Genomic DNA, 24,680 nt, shown 5'->3' with positions numbered 1-24,680 from the left:
TCGTGCGCAGGCGCGGAGCCGTTGCCGGCGGAGCGGTGGGGAGCCAAGCGGCTACCCTAACGGGCTCGCTGAGGGGCTGGAGCGTGTGGGTTCGGAGGCCGGCGGGGCGGCCTGACCCAGCCTGAAGCCCCGGCGGCCGCCTCCTCTGGGGTCCTGGGTAAGCCGACGGCCCTGCCGAGCAGCCACCCGGGAAGCACCCTCCCGGTGCTGGGGATTCGAGGGCGCAGGGCGCTGATGAGGTCCAGCCCTGAAGCCGTCCCGGGCCCCCCTGCGGGGGACAGCGGAGAGAGCGGGTGACACCTCCTTGGGGAAACCGAGGCCCGACGTGGAGCCCGGGAGGAGGGCTGGAGCGCTGGCTCCGGGCGCCACCCCCTCCCGTCCTCGGCCAGTGGCTCAGCACAGGACGGGAGCCGGGGTTCTCCGGGGAAACTGAGGCCCGATGGCAGTCCAGAGGAGGCGGCGTGGGCTCTGGGTCCTGAACACCCCCCCTCTCCCCCACGAGGTGAGGGGGCGGGACATGCAAGACAGCAGGGGGAGTGTTCTGGGCTTTTACTGCAAGGTTCAAACCCAGCTGCCTCATTCCTCCCTCCCGCCTTGGTCTCAGGAGGCTGCCAGAGGCTGTAAACCCTGCCTCCCTCCCAGAGCGGATGGAGCAGAAACTTTTATCGAACTCAAACAGGTTTTTTAACTGGCCGCACAGGAGGGCCGATAACTGGAACGTCAGGCTTGTGGCAAGGCAAGAGGGTTGTTATCGAAAGGCAGCCAGACATGGAGAGGGACTTAAAACTCAAATCCACCTTCTGGAAGGGAAGAAGGTAGGGGTTCTTATTTGGGGTTTTAGGGTGGGGTGGGGGAGCATGTGCCTTGCTGGCTGGTGCGTTCCCACCAGCCTGCTTTTGGCTTTGAATGCTGAATTTCTATTCCCTTGATTGTACTTTTCTGGTTAGTTTTCATCCTCTGCCTGCATTTGGCCTTGTGAGGCTGCATCTTGACGTTTGGTCCGTGACTTCTTGGGAGAAACAGCTCACTTGTGTATACTACCCTGGGGGGTAGGAAGGTGCTCTGGCCTTTTCCTGCCAAGTTCAAACCCAGCTGCCTCTTTCCCCCGTCCCCCTGTGCCAGGAGACTGCCTGAGGCTGTCAACTCTGCATCCCCTGCCTGAGCAGAAACTGGACCTTGTCCCTAGCAGAATCTCTGGAGGAGATGATGCCTGTTGCAGTTTCCTTGGGCCCATTTGCAGTAAGGCTTTTGTCTCCCTGATCCCTAGGATCCGTTCGCATGAATCCCGTCCTGGTGGTCCACGGCGGGGCAGTCAGGATTGTTGACAAGGACCAGAAAGAGCCGGTGCGCCAGGGCATCATCAGAGCCGCCACCGTGGGTTACAACATCCTCAGGGAGGGAGGGAGCGCAGTTGACGCCGTGGAAAGTGCTGTGACCGTCCTGGAAGATGATCCCGAGTTCAACGCAGGTAAATTTGCCCTGCAACTAGTAAATGATGCCTGATCGGGTTAAGCTTCTCCCTGAAAGGAAATAAAATCTTTCGAAAGTGTCACTGAATCTCATTAGCTTTGTGGTAAAACTTAATATGTTGAAGAGATTTGATTTTTCTCTTTTTACCTGTTGACCAAGTTGTTTTAAAGAATTTTTAAACCCATTAATTCACCCTTTTTTCTTTAACCTGCTTCCCAGAATTCACATCCCAAGAGGCTCTTTTATTACATCTTTTTGTGGGAGATGGAGTAGATTATACACCATAAACTGTACCCATTTTAAGTTTGGAAAAATGTGTACACCTCTGTAACCATACCACAACCAAGATCTAAAACATTTCCATTGCCCCCAAAAGTTCCTTTGCAGTTAATCACCCCCTCCCATCCCCAGTACCAGGCATCCACTGCCCTGCTTCTGTCACTATAGATGAATTTGCATTGTCTACAATTTCATAGAAATGCAATCATGCAGAGTGTATTGTTTTGTGTTTGGCTTCTTTCACTCAATCGAGCCTTTTTTGGAGTAATAATCGTCATAACTACTATGAGTGTCTACTGTGTACCCAGCAATGGTCTAAGAAATTTGTGTGATTAACTCACTCAATCTGCACTATAGTCATATGTGTTAGGTATAATTATTAATGCTCATTTCTCAGATGAGAAAACTAGGGCACAAAAAGGTTAAGTAACTTGCTGGGAGACACTCCTTCCCTCTTTATTTTAAAATAGAAAACTTAAAATCTAGGGATTAAAATACTTCTTGGCATTTACACTACCCACCCAACGTCAATCAGGGAAAAGAATTTCCGGAAATCTTAAATTAGTCAGCAAATGTTTACTGAGCATTTGTTCTGTCGCGTTGCCTCTGCTAAGCGCTTAAGAAAAATTTCCATAAGTGTGCCTGTCTATAGAATGAGGCATAACTGCATTTTTATGGCTGTTTGTTGAGCCAGAATTTTCTAGAAACTACCCCCTGCCAGCAGGGGGAGCAGCCCGCAGTTTCAGTGGGGGACTTGTTAAACTGTATGCCTGTTAGTAGTCGGGCCCCTCTTGGCTGACAAACCCCGTCTTGCAGGACCCTCATTTGGAGCAGGTCGTTGTGGTCTCCTGCCTTCTCTGACGGGATCTGTCATCTGCATGAACTGGGAAGAATGGATTAGGGCATTGAGCAGCTGGTTCTCCTTTCTTTGGTCTCTCTTCCTTCTGAGCATCTCCTTTCCGATTTCCCAGATATCTGCTGTTCAGCACATTGAGGGAGAAGAAAGTAGGGCCGGAAAGAAGAAAATCAAAGATTTGGGGAGAAAGGAGGATTTGTAACAGCATACTGTCTGCCTTGGGCTCTGTTTTCCATTTGCTTTTCCCAGCTGAGGTTGATATGAGCAAACAGTATTTCCAGCAGCCGCTGCTATAATCCACTAGAATAACTATTGGGGAACTTTGTACAAAAAGCTGACTCCTGGTAGTTATTGAGCTTAGTGGCAATAATTAGCATTCATAACACAACTTACCTGAATCTTTGTAATAGCATTGTTTACATTGTATTCACATTTAAGTATGGTTTTCACTTTATGTTTAAAGCTTGTTTCATAATACTTAGTTTATTAAAAAGTAGTTTATTAGAAACTAGCACTGTAAAAACTGAACTTTTAGATTTAAATGCTAGAAATATCCTTTAAAGGCAACCAAATAATGACCCTTTGCTCTCAATGGAATACAGCAGCATTTACACAGAACTTTAAAGAGTTAATTTATTCTCCCTATAGTTCAATTTTATAAGCCATCAAAGAGTCTTTGAGATAATAGGATTTTAATTTATCCACCGTCTTCCTGAATGTCTTATAATGTAACATCTATAAGATAAAAATCTGTGATGGGGTCTAGGAATTTATTTGTTTTGAAGATTTACAGGTGATTCTGAAGTACAACCAGGTTTAGAGTCCGTTAACCTGATACCACACCATTTTAATGGATTTTTTTAAAGTATCATTTGTATGTAGTAAAGTTCCAGTTTTTAGTGTACAGCTCCACGTATGTGGCAGACATGAGTAGTCATGTAACCGCCACCACAATCCAAACATAAAACAGTTCCAGGGCCGGCCCGGTGGCGCAGCAGATAAGTGCACATGTTCTGCTTCGGTGGCCCAGGGTTCGCCGGTTCGGATCCCGGGTGTGGACATGGCACTGCTTGGCAAGCTATGCTGTGGTAGGCGTTCCATGTATAAAGTACAGGAAGATGAGCATGGATGTTAGCTTAGGGCCAGTCTTCCTCAGCAAAAAGAGGAGGATTGGCAGCACATGTTAGCTCAGGGCTAATCTTCCTCAAAAAAAAAAAAAAAGAAAAAAGAAGAAAGAAAGAAAAAAAAGAGAAAAAATATATGTAAAACAGTTCCATTACTCAAAAATGACCCTTTGAGTCCACACCTCCGTTCACCCCTAGTCCCTGGCAACAACTCCTGTGTTTTCCGTCCCTATGCCTTTTCCAGAATGTCATAAATGGAATCATACAATATGTAGCCTTTAGAGTCTGGATTCTTGACTTAGCGTAATGCTTTGGAGGGTTATCCATGTTGACACAAGTATTTGTAGTTTATCCCTTTTTATTGTTGAGTGCTATTCCATTGTAGGGATATACCACCGGATTAGTTATTCACTACCTGAAGGACATGTTCAATTTTGGGCCATTACGAGTCACGGTAAACATTTGCATGCAGGTTTTTGTGTGAACATGTTTTTGTTTCTTGTGAGTGAATAACTTAGGTGTGGGATTGCTGATCATATGGAAGTATATATTTAACTTAAACTGCCAAGCTGTTTTCCAAAGTGCCTACTGTTTTCTGTTCCCACCAGCAAGGTATGAAAGTTCTAGTCACTCTGCATCTTCACCAACACTTGGTATTGTCAGTATGTCTCATTTTAGCCACTCTAATAGGTGTATGGTAGAACTCATGCTAGTGTTAATTTGCATTTCCTTAATGGCAAATGATGTTTATTTAACATCTTTCAAGTCTTTTGTCAATTTCTTTATTGATATTTTTTTTCTTATTACTGAGTTTTAAGAATTTTTTATGTATTCTAGAAATAGGTCTTTTATCAGATACAGGCATACCTCATTTTATTGTGCCCTGCTTTAATTGCACTTCACTTTGTTGTGTTTTGTTTTTTACAAGACTCTCCACCAGCAAAAAGATTACAGCTTGCTGAAGGCTCAGATGATGGTTAGCATTTTTTAGCAATAGAGTATTTTTTAATTAAGGTACGTAAATTGGTTTTTTAGACATAATGCTATTGCATACTTAATAGACTACAGTATCGGGTAAACATAACCGTGTGCACCGGGAAACCAAAAAAATTCGTGTGACTTGCTTTATTGCCATACTCACTTTATTGCAGTGGACTGGAACCAAACCTACAATATCTCTGAGGTCTGCCTGTATGTGATTGCAGATATTTGCTCCCAGTCTGTGGCTTGTCTTTTCTTTCTCTTAGTGTCTTTCAGAGATCAGAAGTTCTTAATTTTGTCGAAGTCCAATTTATCAGTTTTTTTAATGGATCATGCTTTTTGTGTCATATCTTAAGACATACTTGCCAAACCCAGAGACACAAACATTTTTCTCTTTTATTTTCTTCTAGAAATTTCCTAGTTCCAGGTTTTTGATTGAGGTCTATGATCGTTGCTAATGAGTTTTTGTATATGGAGCGAGGTATGTATCAAGGTTCAGTTTTACATCATTGTTCAGCACCACTTGTTGAAATGACAATCCTTTCTCCATTGAAATGCCCTTTCACTTTTGTCAATAATCAGTTGACTTTATATTTATGGGTGTATTTCTGGACTCTCTTCTGTTCCATTTGTCTATATGTGTGTGCTTTCACTAATACCATAATGTCTTGATTACTGTAGTTTTATGTTTTTTCTTAAAATGAGGTAGTAAGAGTCTTGCAGCTCTATTTTTTTCATGTTTGTTTTGGCTGCTCTAGTCCCTTTCCCTTCCCACAAGTTTGAGAATCACTTTGTCAATTTCTACAAAAAAATCCTGCTAGAATTTTTATTAAGATTGTGTTGAATCTACAGGTTAGTTTGGAGAGAATTGAAATGTTAGTACTGAGCCTTCTGGTCCATGAACACAGTATATACTTCCATTTATTTAGATGTTCTTTGATTTCTTTTATCAGTGTTTTGTAGTTTTCAGCATACAAAGCTTAGATTTATACCTAATTATTTCATGTATTTTGGTGCTGTTGTAAGGACTACTTTTTAAAATTTTAATTACCAATTGTTCATTGCTAGTGTATGAATATACAATTGACTTTTTTCATATGCTTATTTGCCATCTTTGGTGAGGTGTCAGTTAAGGTCTTTGACTCGTTTTCTAATCAGGTTGTTTATTTCCTTATTGTTGAATGTTAAGACTTCTTTGTGTATTTTAGATAGCAGTCCTTTATCAGATAGGTCTTTTACAAGTAGTTTCTCCCGGTCTGTGCCTCGTCTTTTCATTCTCTTGACAGTGTCTTTCATAGGGCAGAAATGTTTCATTTTAATAAAGTCCACCTTAATAATTTTTTCTTTCATGGTTCATGCCTTTGGTATTGTATCTGAAAAGCCACACGCAAGGTCATCTAGGTGGTCTTCCATGTTATCTTCTAGGAATTTTATCATTTTGCATTTTACGTTTAGGTCTGTGATCAATTTTGAGTTAATTTTTGTGAAGGGTTTAAGATCTATGTATACTTTCAGTTTTTTGCGTATGGATGTCCAGTTGTTCCAGCACTATTTGTTGAAAAGACTTATTTTTACTCCATTGTATTGCTTTTATTCCTAAGATTCTTCACCCGATTCCAATGGTGTGGGTTTTTCCGTACCACCAAGCAATTGTCAGACACCAGCTGGGTGTCTTAAATCCAGCTCAATTCTGACACTGTTTACCCAGAGATAGCATCAGATTCCACAGGTTAGGGGCTCAGTCCCACAGGAGTGCCCTCCACTTCAGATGCCAGTTGCAAGTCCAGGTTGTAACCTCTGCTTCTGGCAGACTGGCTATAGATCAAAGGTTCCCTTGACCCTCTCCTTGGGTTGGATTAATGTGCTAGAGTAGCTAGCAGAACTCAGGAAGCCAATTTACTCACTAGATTACTGTTTTACAGTATTAAAGAGGATGTTAAAGGATATGAATCAACAAGTAGATGAAGAGATACCTAGGGTGACATCCTCTGTCCCTGTGGAGTTTGGAGCCCAGCATAGTGGCATGTTAAAGTGTTCTGGTTCACTGTCCTGGAAGCTCTCTGAACCCTGTCCTTTTGGGTTTTATGGAGGCCTCATTACTTAGGCATGGTTGAGTAAATCACTGGCCATTGGTGATTGATTCACCCTCCAGCCCTTCTCTCCTCCCCGGAAATCAGGGAGTGGGGCTCAAAGTTTCAACCCTTTATTCATAGTTGGTTCCTATGGCAACAGCCCCCATCTTTAGGGGATTCCTAAAAGTTGCCTCGTTAACATAAACTCAGTTGTAGTGGAAAAGGGCTTGTTATGAGTAACAAGACACCCATTTCACCTTTGTGGCTTCAAAGCAATTTCAGGAACTGAGGACAAAAGACCAAATATTGTAACAAAAGATACTCCCATTGCTCTCATGCTTTAGGAAATACCAAGGGTTTTGGGAGCTGTGAGCCGGGAACTGTGGACAAAGACCAAAATATACATTTAATATAAATCATGGTATCACAGCTCCTTTGTCAAAGATCAGTGTTTATTTGGGTCTGTCTCTGGGCTCTCTATTCCGTTTAATTGATCTGTTTGTCTATTCTTTTGCTGGTACCACACTGTCTTGATTATTGTAGCTATGTAGTAAGTATCATCTGCAAATAAAGACAGTTTTATTTCTTCTCTCTGATCTTTATGCCTTTTCTTTCTTTCCTTGCCTTATTGTTGAATAAGAATGGTGAGAGCAAACACACTTGCATTTTTTCCAATCTTAGAGGGATAGCAGTGTCTTTCACCATTAAGTATGACGTTGGTTGTAGGAATTTACAGATGCCCTTCCTCAGATTGAGGAGGTCCCATTATTCTTAGTTTCCTGAGATGTTTTTCTCTCATGAATGGATGTTGAATTTTATCAAATCCTTTTTCTGCATCTATTGAGATGACCATGTCGTTTTTCTTTTGTCTATTGATAGGGTGAATATTAATTGATTGATTTTTGAATTTTGAACCAACTTTGCATCCCTGGGATTAACACCACTTTGTTGTGATGTTGTGATAGGTTTTTCTTCTCTGATGCTTGGTTTGGTTTGATAGTGTTTTCTTGAGAATTTTGTATCTGTATTCATGAGGGATACTGGTCTGTAGTTTTATTTTCTTATGATATCTGTCTAGTTTTGATATGAGAATAGTGCTGGCTACATATGAATTGAAATGTGTGCCATCCTTTTCTGTTTTTCTTGAAGAGTTTGTATAAAATTATATGATTTCTTTGTAGATATTTGGTAGAATTTGCCAGTGAAGCCATCTGGGGCTCGAGTTTGTTTTTTGTTTTGTTTTGAAGGAAAGTTTTTACTAAAATTGGCTTCTTTAATAGGCATGGGAGTATTCAGGTTATCTCTTTCTTTGAGTGAGCTTCAGGGAACTAGCTTTTGGCTTGGGGAGGGTTTTTTGGATTTTCTTGTTTTTTCTTTTACTGTTTTTCTGTTCTAAATTTCATTGATTTATCTTTATTGTCTCCTTTCTTCAGCTTGTCTTGGGAATAATTTGCTTTTCTTTTTCCCGTTAGATCATTAATGTGAGATCATTCTTTTCTAATTCAAGCGTTTAATGCTTTAAATTTTACACTAAGTATTACTTTGATTGCATCCTACAAGTTTTTACACATTGTCTTTTCATTTTCATTCTGTTCAAAATGTGTTCCAATTTCCCTTGTGATTCCTCTTTAAACCATGGGTTATTTAGAAGTCTGATACTTAATTTCCAAATATTTGTGGATTTTCCAAATATTTTTAATTTAATTCTGTTACCATCAAAGGACATATTTTGTGTGATTTGCCTTCTTTTAAATTTTGTAAGCTTTGTTTTTGGCTGAGAAGATGGTCTCTCTTGGTAAATATCCCATTTGCACTTCTAAAGAACATACTGGATGCAGTTGTTGGGTGGAAAGTTCTGTAAATCTTGATACGGTCAAGTTGGTTGATAATGTTGTTCATATCTTCTATATCTTGATTTTCTGTCTATTCATTACTGAGAGAGGAGTGGTGAAGTCTTTAATTGCAATTGTGGATTTTTCTATTTCTCCTTTGAGTTCTATAAGTTTTTGCTTCGTTTATTCTGAAACTGTTGTTCAGTGCATAGATTGTTGTTTTCTTGGTAAATTGACCTCTTTATTATTGCTTAATGTCCTCATTATCATTTAATGTTCCTTGTTCTGAAGTATACTTTGCCTGACATTAATATATCTACTCCAGGGGCCGGCCCGGTGGCGCAGTGGTTAAGTTCGCACGTTTCCCTTCTCGGTGGCCCGGGATTTGCCGGTTCGGATCCCGGGTGTGGACATGGCACTGCTTGGCATGCCATGCTGTGGTAGGCGTCCCATGTATAAAGTAGAGGAAGATGGGCATGATATTAGCTCAGGGCCAGGCTTCCTCAGCAAAAAAGAGGAGGACTGGCAGTAGTTAGCTCAGGGCTAATCTTCCTCAAAAATATAAATAAATAAATAAAAATATATCTACTCCAGCTTTCATTTGATTTATTTTGTCATGGTATAACTTTTCAATTCTTTTACTTTTAAACTACTTGTGTCTTTATGTTTAAAGTAGATTTCTTATAGGCAGAGTATGATTGTCTTATCTTTTATACAAGTTGATAATCTCTGCTTTTTTTGGGGATGTTTAGACCATTTACATTTAATGTGATTATTGATATGGTTAGGTATAAATTGTCATCTTGCTATTTGTTTTCTATTTTTCCAATCTATTCATTGTTTATTTTTTCCTCTCTTTCTGCCTTTTTTTGGAATAATTGAATGTTGTATATGATTCCATCTTACCTCCTTTGTTGGCCTAGTAGCTAGAATTCTTTTTTTAAGGGTTGTTTTAGGGTTTGTAGTATACCTCTTTCACTTGTCACCATCCACCTTCAAGTGATATAGTGCTTCATGCATTGTGCTGTAACACTGCAAGAGCATACTTCTGTTTCCCCTCTCCTGGCCTTTGTGCTATTATTATCATATATTTTACTTCTGTGTATATTATCAATTGCCCAATACATTATTATTTTTCTTTTAAACAGTTATATTTTAAAGATATTTTAAAAATAAAGGGAAAAAATATTTCTGCTTATCCACACATTAGCCGTTTCCAGTGCTCTTCATTCTTTTGTGTGGATCCTGATTGCTACCTGCTGTCATTTTCCTTCTGCCTGAAAAACTTCCTTTAACATTTCTTCTATTGCACATGTGATACTGATCAATTCTTTCAGCTTTTGTGTGTCTGAAAAAGTCTTTGTTTTCTTTTTTTGAGAGATACTTTCGCCAGGTATAGAATTTCAACATGACTGGTTTTTTCTTTCAGGTCTTTAAAGATGTTGCTACATGGTCTTCTGGCTTACATCATTTCTGACAAGAAATAAATTTTGTCTTTTTTCCTCTCTACCTAATGGTATGCCTGGGTGTAGTTTTCTTCATATTTCTTTTCCTTGGAGTTTATTGAGCTTCTCAGATCTGTGAATTTATAGTTTTCATGAAATTTGAAAATGTTTTATCCATTATTTCCTTAAATATTTTTTTTGTTCCTCTGTCTCACCTCTACTTTCGGGAACTCCAGTTATACATACATTGGGCTTCTTGAAATTGTCCCTGAGTTCAGTGATGCTCTGTTCTTTTTTTGGTTTTTTTTTCAGTCTTTTTTGGTTTTCTCATTTTGGATAGTTTCTATTGCTGTGTCTTTAAGTTCATAAACCTTTTCTACTGCAGTGTCTGATCTGGTGTTAATACTATCCAGTGTATTTTTCATTTCAGACTTCTTTTTTTCATCTCTAGAAGTTCTGTTTGGGTCCTTTTATATTTTCTTCCACATTCTGGTACACATGGAATATAGTTATAACAGCTGTTTTAACATCTTTGTCTACTGCTTCTATCATTTGTGTCGTTTCTGGGTCTGTTACTGTCAGTTGAGTGTTTTTCTCTTCATTATGGGTCACGTTTTCCTGTTTCTTTGTGAGCCTGGTAATTTCTTATTGGATACCAGACATTGTGAATTTTATCTTGTTAGTTGCTGGATATTTTTATAATCCTTTAAATATTCTTGAGCTTTGTTCTTATCCCATTTTACAGATGAGGCAACAGGCACAAAAAGGTTAAGAACAGCTAGACTTTATAGACATCATCTAGGCATATTGGAGAAAGAGTGCTAGTGATAAAGAGAACAGAATGTGCAAGAGTGAAGAGGAATGACACAGTAATGAGAGCTTATGGCACTTTCAGAGAAACCTAGTATTTCAGTAAAGCATAGCCAAGGAGAGGAGATGTGGCTAGAAAAGTAAGTCAGAGGCCAGATCAGGAAGAGCTTCATACTTTTTATTGTGTGGGTCATGGGGTGCCAAGTCAGATTTGTGTTTTAAAAATTTTTCCTCTGGTAATGGGGTAGAGGATGAATTGAAGTAGGCAGCCTAGAGGAAACTAAACCTATTTCTAAATTCCTAATTCTTCTTTTTCAACCTGTTTTTGGTTTTAGGTTTTGGATCTGTCTTAAACACAGATGGTGAAGTTGAAATGGATGCCAGTATCATGAATGGAAAAGACCTGTCTGCAGGAGCCGTGTCTGCAGTCCGCTGTGTAGCAAATCCCATTAAACTTGCGCGGCTTGTTATGGAAAAGGTATATGTGATAATAAAGCATCCTTCTCCTACGGAATTGTTACTTGTGTACTCTGGTGACTAAAAGGGGTCTGACTGTAGGAAATACTTGAGATCACTATTCTCCTAAAATTATATAAAAGAATGGAAACCGTGTTATTTAAGTTTGTCGACTAAGCCAAGATTCTGACTCTGTTGACAATGTAGTTTGAATAGTAATCATTTAACCAGTGATTACTTTGTTTTCATGTTATCCTCCTGTATTTTCTTCAGCCTTCTCTCCACACGTATAACACACACAAACGCAACACACCCACTGTTCAATAGCATGTGTCAAATAAAAATGGATTAAGTTCGCTAAATTTAAGGTCATACATAAGTCACATTCCTAGTACTATTCCGCCATTTTTGAGTTTTTTTAAAAAATACAAAAACTCAGAGGACCAGGCTGGTTCCAACATCCGGAAAAGCAAGCCAGTGGAATCTGCATTTTTGAGGCTTTGTACCCAGAGAAGTAATTATTTCTACACCTTTCAAACAATGAAAAAGATTTTAACTTTTTCAAAAAACTAACCATTTTCCCTTTCTTTCTGGCTCTAGACACCTCACTGCTTTCTGACTGATCAAGGTGCAGCAAAATTTGCAGCAGCCATGGGGATTCCAGAGGTTCCTGGAAAGCAGTTGGTAACAGAGAGAAACATAAAACTCCTAGAAAAGGAGAAGCATGAGAAAGATGCTCAGAAATTAGACTGCCAAAAGTAAGTGTCATCTGCGGCTCATGTGTTTGGGATTTATTCAAGTGTGAAAGTTTGACAGATATCTGGTTATATACATTTCTTAAGTAAATCTAATATCACTTGGTAGTTTCAGTTTTCATACAAAATAATTCACACTAAATAATGGAAAAACTGCTCTTTTCTTAAATTTAACCTCATTTATTACTCCTGTGAATAGCAACTCGAATTAGGCTACCAGAGTTCCTCTCCAACATAATTTAATAAGAGAATGCCTTGTGTTAATGTGTTAACTATCTGGATGCTTCTTGATCAGTTCGTTGTCTTAACTACAAGAGTCCCCCTTATCCACAGTTTCACTGTCCATGGTTCAGTTACCCCTAGTCAACTACAGTCCGAAAATATTAAATGGAAAATTCCAGAAATAAACAATTCATAAGTTTTAAATTGCACGCCAGTCTGAGTAGTGTGAGGAATCTCTCGCCCTCCCACTCTGTCCTGCGGAGAGGTGAATCATCCCTTTGTTGATCGTATCCGCTCTGTGTATGCTCCCTGCTCATTAGTCACCTAGTAGCTGTCTCGGTTGTCAGAGCGACAATCATGATATCACAGTGCTTGTGTTCAAGTAACCCTTATTTTACTTAATAATGGCCCCAAAGCCAACTTTATTATTAGTTATTGTTGTGGATCTTTTACTGTAACTAATTTATACATTAGACTTTATCAAACATAGTATATATATGGTTTGGTACTGTCCAAAGTTTCAGGCATCCACTGGGGGTCTTGGAATGTATCCCCCTCAGATCGGGGGGACTACTGTAGACTAAACAGGTTCTCTGTGGTCTAGTGTACCCTGTGAACTTACTTAAGCACTCTTTCATAGTGCAGAGAAATCAGTAAACTCTGATAAGTCTGAGTTAATGATATGTTCTGAATTACAGTTTTCTTTGTTAGAGATTTCAGAATCCCAAATAAAAGCCCCCTTATTTAAAGAAAATTTGAAAAGTAAAATTTGAATATGGCCCAGGAGTTTATAATGGAACATAATCTGTTGACTCTGTGCACTTTTTTAGATTTGTAATTTAACCAGAGATACACTTTAGTATCACCTGGGGAGCTTTTTAAAAATATACATGTCTGAGCTCTTCCCCAGGGAATTTAATAGGTATGAGGTAGAGAGACCAGGCCGCTGTATTAGGAAAAAGTTTCCCAGGTAATTCTGATGTGTCCCCGGGTTGAGAATCTGTTTTCCAAGATTGGCCGTGTGTTGATGGCTGTTGATAACCTTACCAAATGTGCTGTTGTACCTGTGGGCTAGAGTCACAGGAACGGGGTTGCTTCATCAATGGTTCATGTACGTTTTCATAGATGTTGCCATATTACTTTCCAAAAATTCTGCAACAACACACGTCTCCACCAGCCAGTGCTACTTTTAGATTTAAGCAAGAGGGGCTCCTTCCCTGGGCCCTGCACTTTAGAAGGCCCTCATATCACAAATACACAAAACAGCTGGTTTATTACACATACTTGCGGCATCTCTGTCACTCAGCAGTGGCACAGCATCACCCATAACCCTCATCATCTGCCCTTGTGACTAACATCATTCAGCCCCCAGCAAAACGCTTCTCTGCGTCTCTTGCTCTGTCTTGGAAGCAAAGGCCACCTAAGTCTAAAGGTTTATGGATTGTGCCCCTGCTGACATCAGAAATGGACACTGCTTTGGAACGTGGGGAAGAATTGAACAGCACAAGGACTTAGGTAAGAGAAAAAGACAAATTAACTTGTCAAATAAATTCTTGCATAATGAAGTGTCGTTTCCCAGTCGTGCCCAGTGCCCATTTTCTCTACATGTTTCAATTTATGGTTCTGGAGGCATTTGTGGAATAGTACAGTATCTGCAAGACTTGCACGTGAGGGCGGATGCCTGTTACTCTTGAATTTGTGTATGTGTAGGTCTAGACGGCACTGTCCAATAGAAATGCGAGAGCCACGGAGGCAATCTGCAGTTTTCCAGTCGCCACATTTAAAAAAAATAAACAGGTGAGATTAATATTAAGTTTAACCCAGTATACCCGAAATATGATCGTTTCAACATGTAATCAATATAAATGAATGTAAATCCAGTATAAAATTTGATAAAATTTGATATTAAATATTCAAAATCTGATGTGTGATTTACACTTCCGGCGCATCTCGCTGCGGACTGCCCACGTTTCCAGTGCTCAGGAGACCCATGTAGTTAGTGGCTGCTGTATTGGACAGCACAGGTCTAGATAGAACCTGCGTGCAGAACCAACTCTTTATGTCAGCAGCTAAATGAACACTGAATATTAGAGTTGTGAATGGTTTTATTCTTACAAGAATATTTAGAAGATTTAGTTAAATTTTCAATAATGTTAAAAATTTCAGCTTTTAAATAATATTCATTAATTGTAACTTATATTTTGACTTTAATATTAATAATTTTGTATAATTTAGAAAAAACTAACTGAAATTATATCTGAAAATTGCTTTTTTATCTTTTTGAATTTGCTCTTAATTTTGGTGAAAATATGTTCTAATTTTGTACACTTTCAATATAATTCCATTTTACTTTTTAATCCCTAGATTGTTGAAAATGAGCATAAGTCAAGATTTTGATAGAAAAAGAACACTTAAGAGGAACTCACAAAAGAAAAAAAAAGCTGAAAGGAAAAAAGAAGCAAAAAATCTTCAAAGAAATGGTCTGCTTTCATTTTTAAAAACAAAACAGTAAAAGTAAGCAGTCTTCTTCCAGGATGATTCACATAAAATTCACAGACAGGACATTACAAATTATTTGCTCAATGAAGATTTAATTACTTATCAAAACAATGAAAATTGTTGAGGCTGTTATTCTCATCAAGTCCATAACTTGAACAGTTCAGATGAAATCGCTGCAGCTTCGTGTTCTTTAGTGAAGGAGACTTCGTTGAGAATGACGAAGAGTCACACACACAGTTAGCACTGGGGGGAAAAGACTGAATAAACAACAAATGATGCTGGAGAAAGCCAAGATAGAAAACATCAACGTAATGTTCTTGAAAGAATAATACAATGTGTCCAATATTTAGCCAAGCCTAATGATGCTTTTCATAGCACCACCAACACAGTGTTTGCAGAAAACAACAGAAAATTTCTAGGTTTTGTAAAAATTATTTCAAAATTTCATAAAATGCCAAACGTGTAAATAGGACAAAAAATATTGAAACTAATGATCACTATCTGGGATAGAGAATTCAAACAGATGAATTTAATGGGTAAGAAAGCAAGAGATAAAATAATATGTAATTTTTTAAAAAAATACTCAGTTCAACTAGAATGTACCACGGTCAGAAGACATGTCGAAAAACTAACATTTAAAAGACTGTCAAAGGTGAGACTGTGATAATGGAGCTAATATGGTTGGTAAATAAAAGGTAAATAAGTACGAAGTTTGGCCGAGAATCCAGAGATATTCTGTGTGACATGTACAGTTCACAGTTTGAATTTGTTTCTAGGAGACAGGCCCTCCGCTGTGCCGATAATAATGACGTTGTGGGACAGTAGAGCATCCATTAACGCGATTTTCTAGATAGGCCCAAAGATGGAACAGCTTGATGAAACTTTCAGACTCATGGAGGGAATACCCACGAAATGCTGTTAGGGTCGTTAAGTTGAATTTCGATAGAAGAGTCGAGCAGAACCACAGACGACCCTCAAGGAGCAAGTCCTGGACTGTGGCAGAAGGTGAAGGTGATGGTGCATTTGCGCTGTGTGCAGTTCTTTAGTGTGAACTCTTCATTTCTATCGATAAGCTTAACAAAAGCTTGAAAAAAATTCGGCTGTTTCACTTTTAAAGGATTAAATTTTTTTTTAAAGTTTAGAAAAACAAAAGCAAAAATGCATGTTAAATACACAAGAAAAATGACATTCCAATAAAATATAAGCAAATTGAAACAAGGAAACAACTATTTGCCTAAGCTGAAGGGAAAGATTCGTGTATAAAAAAATCCCCAAAACAGTTTCTGTAGAGGCTCTTTTTCTGTTCCTTATAAATCAAAGCATAGTACCATTCAAAGAAAGATTTGAACAGAATGCAACAAGATACTGCTGTTTTCAGTTTTCTTTATAATATACCATCATTGAAATTTGAAAGAAGTTAAGATATTCTGCATGGATCTAAATACTGCTTAAGAGATGATGAAAATGACTATCATAAATGATTGTGATTTATATGATCAAATTAAAATATGTAATATCTTCTGTGATAATTCTTCATCATAATTAAATTGTCATCACTGGTAGTTTGTCAGCTTTCAGTCATATGAAAACCATAGCTTTACAATACTTTTCAAGATACATTTATCACAGTAAGAGGATAGAACATATTTATGACTTCTAAATATGAAACATTTGGTGTTTGGGCCTCCATCTGCATTTGTATTCTTGCCTGGACCCCTTGCAAATGTTAAGGGTGGACCTGCCATCAGCAGTGACTGGGAGTACCTCTTTCCTTATCTGGTGCAAGAAGGATGACAGTGTCGGTTTACTTTGCTCTTCCCTGACTACTAACAAGTTTGAGCATTTTCCCTTTGTTTGTGGGTCATTCTTTTCTTTTAGTTTCCCTGTTTTTGTCCTATGATCATTTTTTCTCTTTAGTTGTTTCATTCCCTATCAATCGTAAGGCTATCTTTGCTGTTAAAAACTTTTCCCAAATCTGTTGTTTTTAATCTTGCTTGTGATATTTCCGCCGTATAAGAGGGTTTTTTTTTTTTGTAAAAAAATATGTAGGCTACCTCTTCTTGTAGAGTCTTCTTGTAACTTAGAAGGTAGCCCCACCCTGAGGCATATATTCACCTAGATTTTCTTGAAGAATTTTGTTCTGTGTTTTGTATTTAGGTCTTTAGCTATCTGGAGTTGATTTTTGTGAATGATGGAAGGTAGGGTTCCTGTTTCTTCTAAACAGATGAGCAGATTTCTCCTTCTCACCCCTTGAATGCTGCGGCTCACTCTCTCCATGTGGTTGCCTAAAAGGTACCTCTGGCTTCCCTCCCAAACTGGGCTCTATTTCTCCACCTGACCCCCTCCACACATACCAACAACAAAACAAAAACCTGTTCCTAATGGTCTTCTGCACTTCAGTAAATGGTTCTTGCATCCTTTCAGTTCCTGAGGCCAAAAGCCATAGACTTGTTGGTGATTTCTCTCTCTCACGTGCAGTCCACCTGCAAATTCTATCGACTCTGCCTTCGAAATGTCCCCAGTCCAGCCTGCTTCTCACCCTGTCCACTGGAACCACCCTAAGAAGCCACTGTCTCTTCAAGCCTCCTGACGTCTCTATTTCCATGCTTGTCTCCTTCAGTCAACACAAGAGTGAGAATAATGATTTTAAGATAAACTTTTTGTAGGAGTATAGCATAGATGCAGAAGTGCATTAATCGTGGGTGCACTCCTTGATGAATTTTCACTGTGGCCAAACCCATGTAATCACCACCCAGATCAAGAAATAGAATATTGCCGGAAGCTGCCCCTTGTGCCCCCTTCCATTCGCGAGCCTCCCCCAAGGTAACCACTCATCTGACTGCTAACACCGTGGCTTCGTGTTGCCTGTATGTGAACTTTATTTAAATGGAATCCTATAGTGTGTGGGGTTTGGGGTGCCCTCTTTGATGATGATATTTCTGAGGTTCATCCATTTGTTGCACATAGTAGTTTATTCTCGTTGCACTATAGTATCCCATTTCATGAATTTGTCACAATTTATCTACTCTACCTTTGGTGGACATTCGTGTTGTTTTCAGTTTGTTGTTTACAAATAGTACTACTGTGAACATTTTTGTATGCTTTTTTGGTGAACACATCTCCACATTTCTGTTGGAAGAAATGATCTTAAGAAAAAACAGAAACTGGAACTTAATTTTGAGAATGAAAGGGGCACTGTCAATTGAGCCAGAACAACAAGTGTAAATCAGGACTGTCCTGGGTAACCAGGAGGGATGGTCACCCCACCTGTCGAAGCCTTCATGATGTGGCTGCTGGCCGTCCCTCTGACCCTCCCACACTCTCCCCGCCTTATTGTCTCCAACCACAGTGGCCTTGAAATTCTGTAAACTTGGCAAGCGTGTTCCTGCTTCAGGAACGTTCTTCCCTGGCAATCAGCATGGCTTGACCCCTCCTTCCTTCAGAGAGGCCCTATATAAAACAGCACCTCCCCACCGCCACTCTCCCCTTATTCTGTTGTAGTCATCTTAGTTTTTATTGCTATTTGATTAAACCTGAAATTTTGATTGCTCTGTTATCCTCTGCCCCAAATGCAAGCTCCACGGGAGAAGGGACTCTGTCCGTCGAGGTCACTGCTGTGTCGCTGCGCTCACAACGGTGCCTCAAATACAGTTCATCATAGAGCGCAGGTGGGGGGTATATGACTCTCGTACAATTTCTACTTTTTTACTTGAAAATTTATAATAAAATGTGAGGGAAACAGCTAACATTTTATCTTTACAACAAGCCCCATGAAACAGTCAAAGTGGGTCTATGGACGGGCAGCATCAGCATCACCTGGGAGGTTGTCAGAAATGCAGGGTCCTGGGTCCCACCCTGCACCCACTGCTCAGGATCTCCGGGGGAGCCCAGGGAGCCAGGGGATTCTTATGCACACTCAAGGTTGAGAGGCACTCAATTTTTTCCCATTTTATAGATGGGAAAGTGAGACACAGAGAAGAAAACTTAAGTCACACAGCTAGAAAATGATGGTGCTGGGAGTGGATGTGCTCTTAAAGTTGAGGCCTGACAGAATGTCTCTCAATCTGACTGACGAGGAATAAAAAGCAGACTCGCTTTGCCCTCTCCTAGACCCAGGAATGTTGGCATCAAAATGCGTCTCGTTTGCCGTTAACATACAATGGGGAACTTGAGTGGTATTAAGCTACACTGTTACTTGTGGGAGTGTTTCTCATCTTCAGCCTGTCACTTTTTTCTGTTTATTTTTGGCAGAAACTTGGGCACTGTGGGTGCTGTTGCCTTGGACTGCAGAGGAAACGTGGCTTATGCAACCTCTACGGGGGGCATCGTTAATAAAATGGTCGGCCGAGTAGGGGACACACCGTGTATAGGTGGGCTTGCTGGATGGCTACTGCTCCCACTTCCCCTATCCACAAGTTCTCATCCTCGATTCTCCGCCCCTCTCTCCTTGTCTTTCTTTCTTCGTGTCCCTCCTCTTCTTGGTGGCAGCTTCAGGATTTCTGGGAGTGGCAGTTGGACTGGAAGGAGTTGTTTAGGGCACGCACTGATTTCAGAGGGCGTTTCAGAGGGCACTCAGCTCTCTGTTTCTCCTAGATTGTACGTCTTTGGGGTGACCTGGGAGGGAGATGGGGGATGCCCCCAAGCTGCCCCATAGTGCCCCTGTCTTCTCGCCAGCCACAATGGCAGCATCTGCAGACTTATTCCCAAAGGACCAAGTACACAAAACCTATTCCCAGGCATGAGGTCAAGTTAGTGAAAAGAAAACAGAATTTAAGTTTGTAGTTTTTATATTTGAGTGGCATGAAAGAGACACACTGCTTCTACAGAGATACTACAGATCGAAATGTTCTTTGCATTAACCCTGAAGCACATTATCTAATTCCCAGGAGTGGGTCAGTGGGGGCTGTATGTGTTTCACTCTGTGCAGACTGGGTAGATATGCTTTGGGGCAAAGGAGGGGCTGTCCTGGTGTAGCTGCTCCTTGAAAGGTCAGGCCTCTTGTCCATGAGGCTCCTTCGTCCTCCTGATTTCAGGGTCGTCACATGGTGCTCACTAGTCCACCTGTGCATCCCAAGGTCGTGGCTACTAATCTGACCTTCGTCTACGCGTTGCACTCTTTGGGATTTAATATTCATGTAGCATTAGACTTGTAATATGTGTTTGGGTTTCTTGACTACTGCTACTCAGCACCGTCGCCTTCTTTGAGCAGGATCTGGAGGTTATGCTGACAATGACATTGGAGCCGTTTCAACGACGGGGCACGGGGAAAGCGTCATGAAGGTGAATCTGGCCAGACTCGCTCTCTTCCACGTGGAACAGGGTACGTAGAACAAGTTCATCCTCTCCAAAGACGAGTGAAGAGAAGCTGTTTATAAATAGATGCAGAAGTATGTGAAATCGTCCCTTTTTGTTTGCTATAGATGTTGCTTTCAGGTTAACACTATTTTGGCTCCTTCCCACCTTCTGTTAGGATCTGGAGAAAAGCATTTAGAATATCGTTTGTCATCCCACCAACTGGGAGAAGATATTTGCAAATCACATATCTGATAAGGGGTTAATATCCAAAATATATAAATAGCTTGTACAGCTCAACAGGAAAACCAACAGGCTGATCAAAAAATGGGCAGAGGAATGAACAGAATACCATTTGTCTTGTGCATCTCGGGAGAAGGGGACAGTAGAGAGGCTGTGAGCCTGGGTGTGGGAGACCGGGCGCTCTGCCCAGGCTGGTGCGAGGGCTCCGTCTCAGTGCAAGGAGGGTCTTTTATGTGAGGATCCTTCTCTGAAGCGTTCAAACAGAATTATTTACTAAAAGTCTTTGTTAATTCGCTGTGGGTTTCCATTCTGCAAATGATTTTCCCATCAGATTCCTTTCAGTAACGTATGTTTCTCAACCTTGTTTTCAGGAAAGACGTTGGAAGAGGCTGCTGATATCTCGTTGGGTTATATGAAGTCGAAGCTCAAAGGTTTAGGTGGCGTCATCTTGGTCAGCAAAGCAGGAGACTGGGCAGTAAAGTGGACCTCTGCGTCCATGCCCTGGGCAGCTGTCAAGGATGGCAAGCTGCACTCTGGAATTTATCTTGATGACGCCAGTATCACTGACCTGCCCTAAGCCCTGGAAGATTGTATTCTAGATGCTAGCTTGGAGGTCAAGTACAGCTTCCTGTGTGGAGACTCAGCTTAATCAATTAGATGTAGAAATGGAAAAAGCCTGCAGTTTATCACTCCTTTGGTTGCCTTAATCAGTAAGTATCTGAGTGCTTTTTCATGTGTAGAAGATAAACAAATACATAGATAAGAAGAATAGATTAGTGGTTACTAGACTAGAAGGGGGTGGGGGGAGGGCTAAAGGGGTACAGGGGCACATATGTATGGTGACAGGTAAAAACTGGACTATTGGTGGTGAACATGATGCAGTCTATACAGAAACTGAAATATAGTGATGTACACCTGAAATTTACACAAAGTTGTAAGCCAGTATGATCCCAATAAAATAAAATTAAAAAAAATAAGTATATATGTGTTTGGCTGAGGGGTGGATTCTGAAGTGATGAGGGAAATGTCTGTGTTAAGGTCAAAGTAAGACTAGTGGGCATGACACACTCTGCTGAGCCTTTCTCGCGAGCTGAGCCCTTATCTTAGGTTAGAAAGAAGAAGAGACGTGATCGTAACACGGCAGGAGCTGCCTAGTGCGGGCAGTGCCCTTTGGAGGTGGGAGACTCGCGGCAGAGACGGGAGCTGCAGCCTGAAAGGCTTGTGGGATTCAGAGGAGAGCGACTCCCCAGGCTCTCTTGGTTGCAGACTTTCCCACAGGACCAGGGAGGGGCAGGGAGGGGAGGGGAGGGCCCAGTGGAGGGATGTGAAAGTAAGACAGCAGCAGCAGAGCAAGTGGGAGAAGTCCAGGTGAACCGCCACGTCAGCCTGTCGCAGAGTCCGTTTAGACAGCGGGTAAAAGAATCTGTGAGAGGGTAAACTGACTTCCAAGAAAGTTGAGATCTTCTCTAACTTGCTAATATGGACATGTTTCCAGACACTTTAAAGGGACCCTCTGGTAACCCGTAGCTCTCTAGTCTGGAGATGAAGGGTCCCAATGGAGACTGTGGCTCTCCTTCCAGTCTGAGGGCTTTCCTGGGCTCACACACGAGTCTGCTCACCTACTGTTTTCCCAGCAGCCAGCACGGCTGACCAGAGCCTCCACCTGCCGCAGACCCTCTGGGTCCTCATAGTGAGGAATGCAGCTCGCAACCTCTCTCCTCTCCTACCACAAGGCAGGGCCAATCCATGTGGAGATGACGCCGTGACCTAAGGCGTTCTCATACTGTCCAGTGCTGTGGGGTCCTCCCCAGCTGAATCAGGTGTGTGTGCAATGTGGTCAGCATGGTGAAGAAAGTAATTTCCTTGGTGGAGCGTATTCCTATTAATCTCTCTTTACACAGGAAATGGTATTTCTGCTGTGACATATCTGCTCAGTGTTTTAGTCTGTCAGGGCTTATCTTCTCTCTGGAAAGAAATTGCTTAACTTTAAATTCCATGTGCCACTAATAAAATGTATTTTGAAAGAATAACAGTGTGGTTAGGAGTCACTGTTGACGAAGACCAGAATGTACACGAGTTTCCTTTGGTCTGTCAATTCAGACAGGTGTGCTAGTTAGAGAGACCTTCCAAGGTACAGGTGGGATATGGATATGATTGCTTCCTGCCTTGTGGAGTGTATTTGAGAGTTTTTTAAAAGAATTGAGCTTTTTCAGGGCCGGCCTGGTGGCGTAGTGGTTGGGTTTGCACACTCCACTTCAGCAGCCCAGGGTTCGTGAGTTCCGATCCTGGGTGTGGACCTACACGGCACTCCTCGGGCCATGCTGTGGTGGCATCCCACATACAAAATAGAGGAAGATCAGCAACAGATGTTAGCTCAGGGCCAATCTTCCTCACCAAAAACAAAGAATTGAGCTTTTTCTGGATGGGTTAAGGAGGAAACCCAACCACCATTTGCAGATATCAGCAGGGTCTACGGACCAGTCTTCTTGGAGTTTGCCAGACAGTGGCACAGTTCTAGCTTCTGTCCTGTGACCCTCCCTGGGCCATGTCAGCTGCTCTAAACTAGAGAGAAAGAGGTGGCCCCTGAGGGCAGGATTGAGTTTGAATCCTGCTTCTCCCTACTACCTGGGTGACCCTGGGCAAGTTAACATCTAAGAATTTTTTCATCTATAAAATAGATTACTATGGAGGCCGGCCCCGTGGCCGAGTGGTTAAGTTCGCACGCTCCGCTTTGGCAGCCCAGAGTTTCGCCAGTTCGGATCCGGGGCATGGACATGGCACCACTCATCAGGCCACGCTGAGGTGGCGTCCCACATGCCACAACTAGAAGGACCCACAACTAAAAATATATAACTGTGTACTGGGGGGATTTGGGTAGGAAGAGCAGGGGAAAAAAAGATTGGCAACGGTTGTTAGCTCAGGTACCAAGCTTTAAAAAACAAAATTTAAAAAACAGATTACTATGAAGACTAAGTGAAATCAAAGGACAACTGCTGGGGCTGGCCCAGTGGCTCAACTGTTAAGTGTGCACATTCCGCTTCGGCGGCCTGGGGTTCGCTGGTTCAGATCCTGGGTGCGGACATGGCACCACTTGGCACGCCATGCTGTGGTAGGCGTCCCACATATAGAGTAGAGGAAGATGGGCATGGATGTTAGCTCAGGGCCAGTCTTTCTCAGCAAAAGAAGAGGATTGGCAGCAGATGTTAGCTCAGGGCTAATCTTCCTCAAAAAAAAAAAAAGGACAACTGCTCAGTGTTTGCCTTAGGGATCCTGTGGGCAAATACAGAAACTGTGGCCAGGCCCAGCAGGGAGTCTGCGTGTTAATATCCTTGAAAACTTCAGTATGCAACGACTGTCCTTTAGAAGTAAGTATTTTGTTAGGAGATACATTAGTTTGTTAGGGCTGCCAACAACAAAATACCACAGACAGTGGCTTAAACAACAAAGTTATGTTCTCTCAGTTCTGGAGGATGGAAGTCTCAAGACCAGGGTGTGTCAGCGGGTCTGCTTTCTCCTGAGGCCTCTCTCCTTGGCTCACAGAGGCTGCCTTCTCGCCATGTCCTCACACGGTCTTTTCTTTATACACATCTGTGGCCAAATTTCCTCCTGAAGATGTCAGTGAGATGGGACTGGACCCACCCTAACAGCCTAGTTTGAAATTAATCACCTCTTCAGAGGCCCTGTCTCCCAGTACAGGCACATTCTGAGGGACTGGGGGTTAGGGCTTCAATATGTGAATTTTGAGGGGACACAATTTAGCCCATGACAGGAGGCAAAGCAGAATCACATTAGGGGTTGGAAATGGCGGGACTCTGGAGAAGTAAGGATCACTAAGTAGATAAGGAAGAAGAAGGGAGGAGGGGGCTTCGGGAGGCCAGGTGCAGGATGTGATTTTGCGCTTATCAGGTCCGCCATTCCCGAGGGAAGTGACTAGTTATCAAAGACTGCTGGAGTCTCAGCTTGGGGCCAGCTGACCTCCTGGGCCTGGCAGCCCTAGCCCCGTTAGGTAAGGGAACATCAGCCCCTGTGTGCAAGCCACGGTGTGTACTGTTGCCCTTGGACCTTGGTTCTGTGAAAGTCGTCTCCACTGGCCTGGGAATTCCGTAAGCGGAGACCATGTGTGGTTCTGTCTTTTGCCCCACACATTGCCCGGTGGCCTGCTCTGTAACTATCTGTGGAACAAATAAATGAGCAAGATATTATCTGAAAGACAATGGCAGTCTTTTTGTCACTTCTATGCCACAAGAGGGCAGCAAACTATAAAATGTCCAACGGTTTCCACAGCCCATAGGGGAGATGGTTTATCTTGAGTCTGGATCAGAACAATCTACTCAGAAAATTTGG

The 24,680-nt window shown here is 41.6% G+C and overlaps 1 protein-coding gene across 9 annotated transcripts; it reads left to right on the top strand.

Annotated features, from left to right (window-relative positions):
• The first annotated feature begins 1 nt into the window (after position 1).
• Positions 2-22,366, top strand: LOC106826813 (asparaginase and isoaspartyl peptidase 1). Of its 9 annotated transcripts, XM_070487995.1 has the most exons (11): positions 24-157; positions 680-815; positions 1,268-1,468; positions 4,115-4,183; positions 5,121-5,191; positions 10,044-10,130; positions 11,205-11,347; positions 11,926-12,083; positions 19,053-19,171; positions 20,011-20,121; positions 20,708-22,366. In XM_070487995.1, the coding sequence occupies exons 6-11, from the start codon at positions 10,064-10,066 to the stop codon at positions 20,911-20,913; spliced, it is 804 nt and encodes a 267-aa protein (XP_070344096.1). In that variant the 5' UTR covers positions 24-157; positions 680-815; positions 1,268-1,468; positions 4,115-4,183; positions 5,121-5,191; positions 10,044-10,063; the 3' UTR covers positions 20,914-22,366. The 9 variants fall into 9 exon arrangements, with proteins under 9 accessions (XP_070344097.1, XP_070344095.1, XP_044606134.1 ...); XM_070487994.1 differs by lacking the exons at positions 680-815; positions 4,115-4,183 and having other exon boundaries at positions 6-157; XM_070487997.1 differs by lacking the exons at positions 4,115-4,183; positions 10,044-10,130 and having other exon boundaries at positions 10-157.
• The last annotated feature ends 2,314 nt before the right edge of the window (positions 22,367-24,680 follow it).

The sequence above is a fragment of the Equus asinus genome, chromosome 17 (assembly GCF_041296235.1).
Source record: "Equus asinus isolate D_3611 breed Donkey chromosome 17, EquAss-T2T_v2, whole genome shotgun sequence".
Taxonomy (NCBI): domain Eukaryota; kingdom Metazoa; phylum Chordata; class Mammalia; order Perissodactyla; family Equidae; genus Equus; species Equus asinus.
Note: the sequence above shows the minus strand (reverse complement) of the source record. Positions and strands in the feature narration are given on the sequence as shown.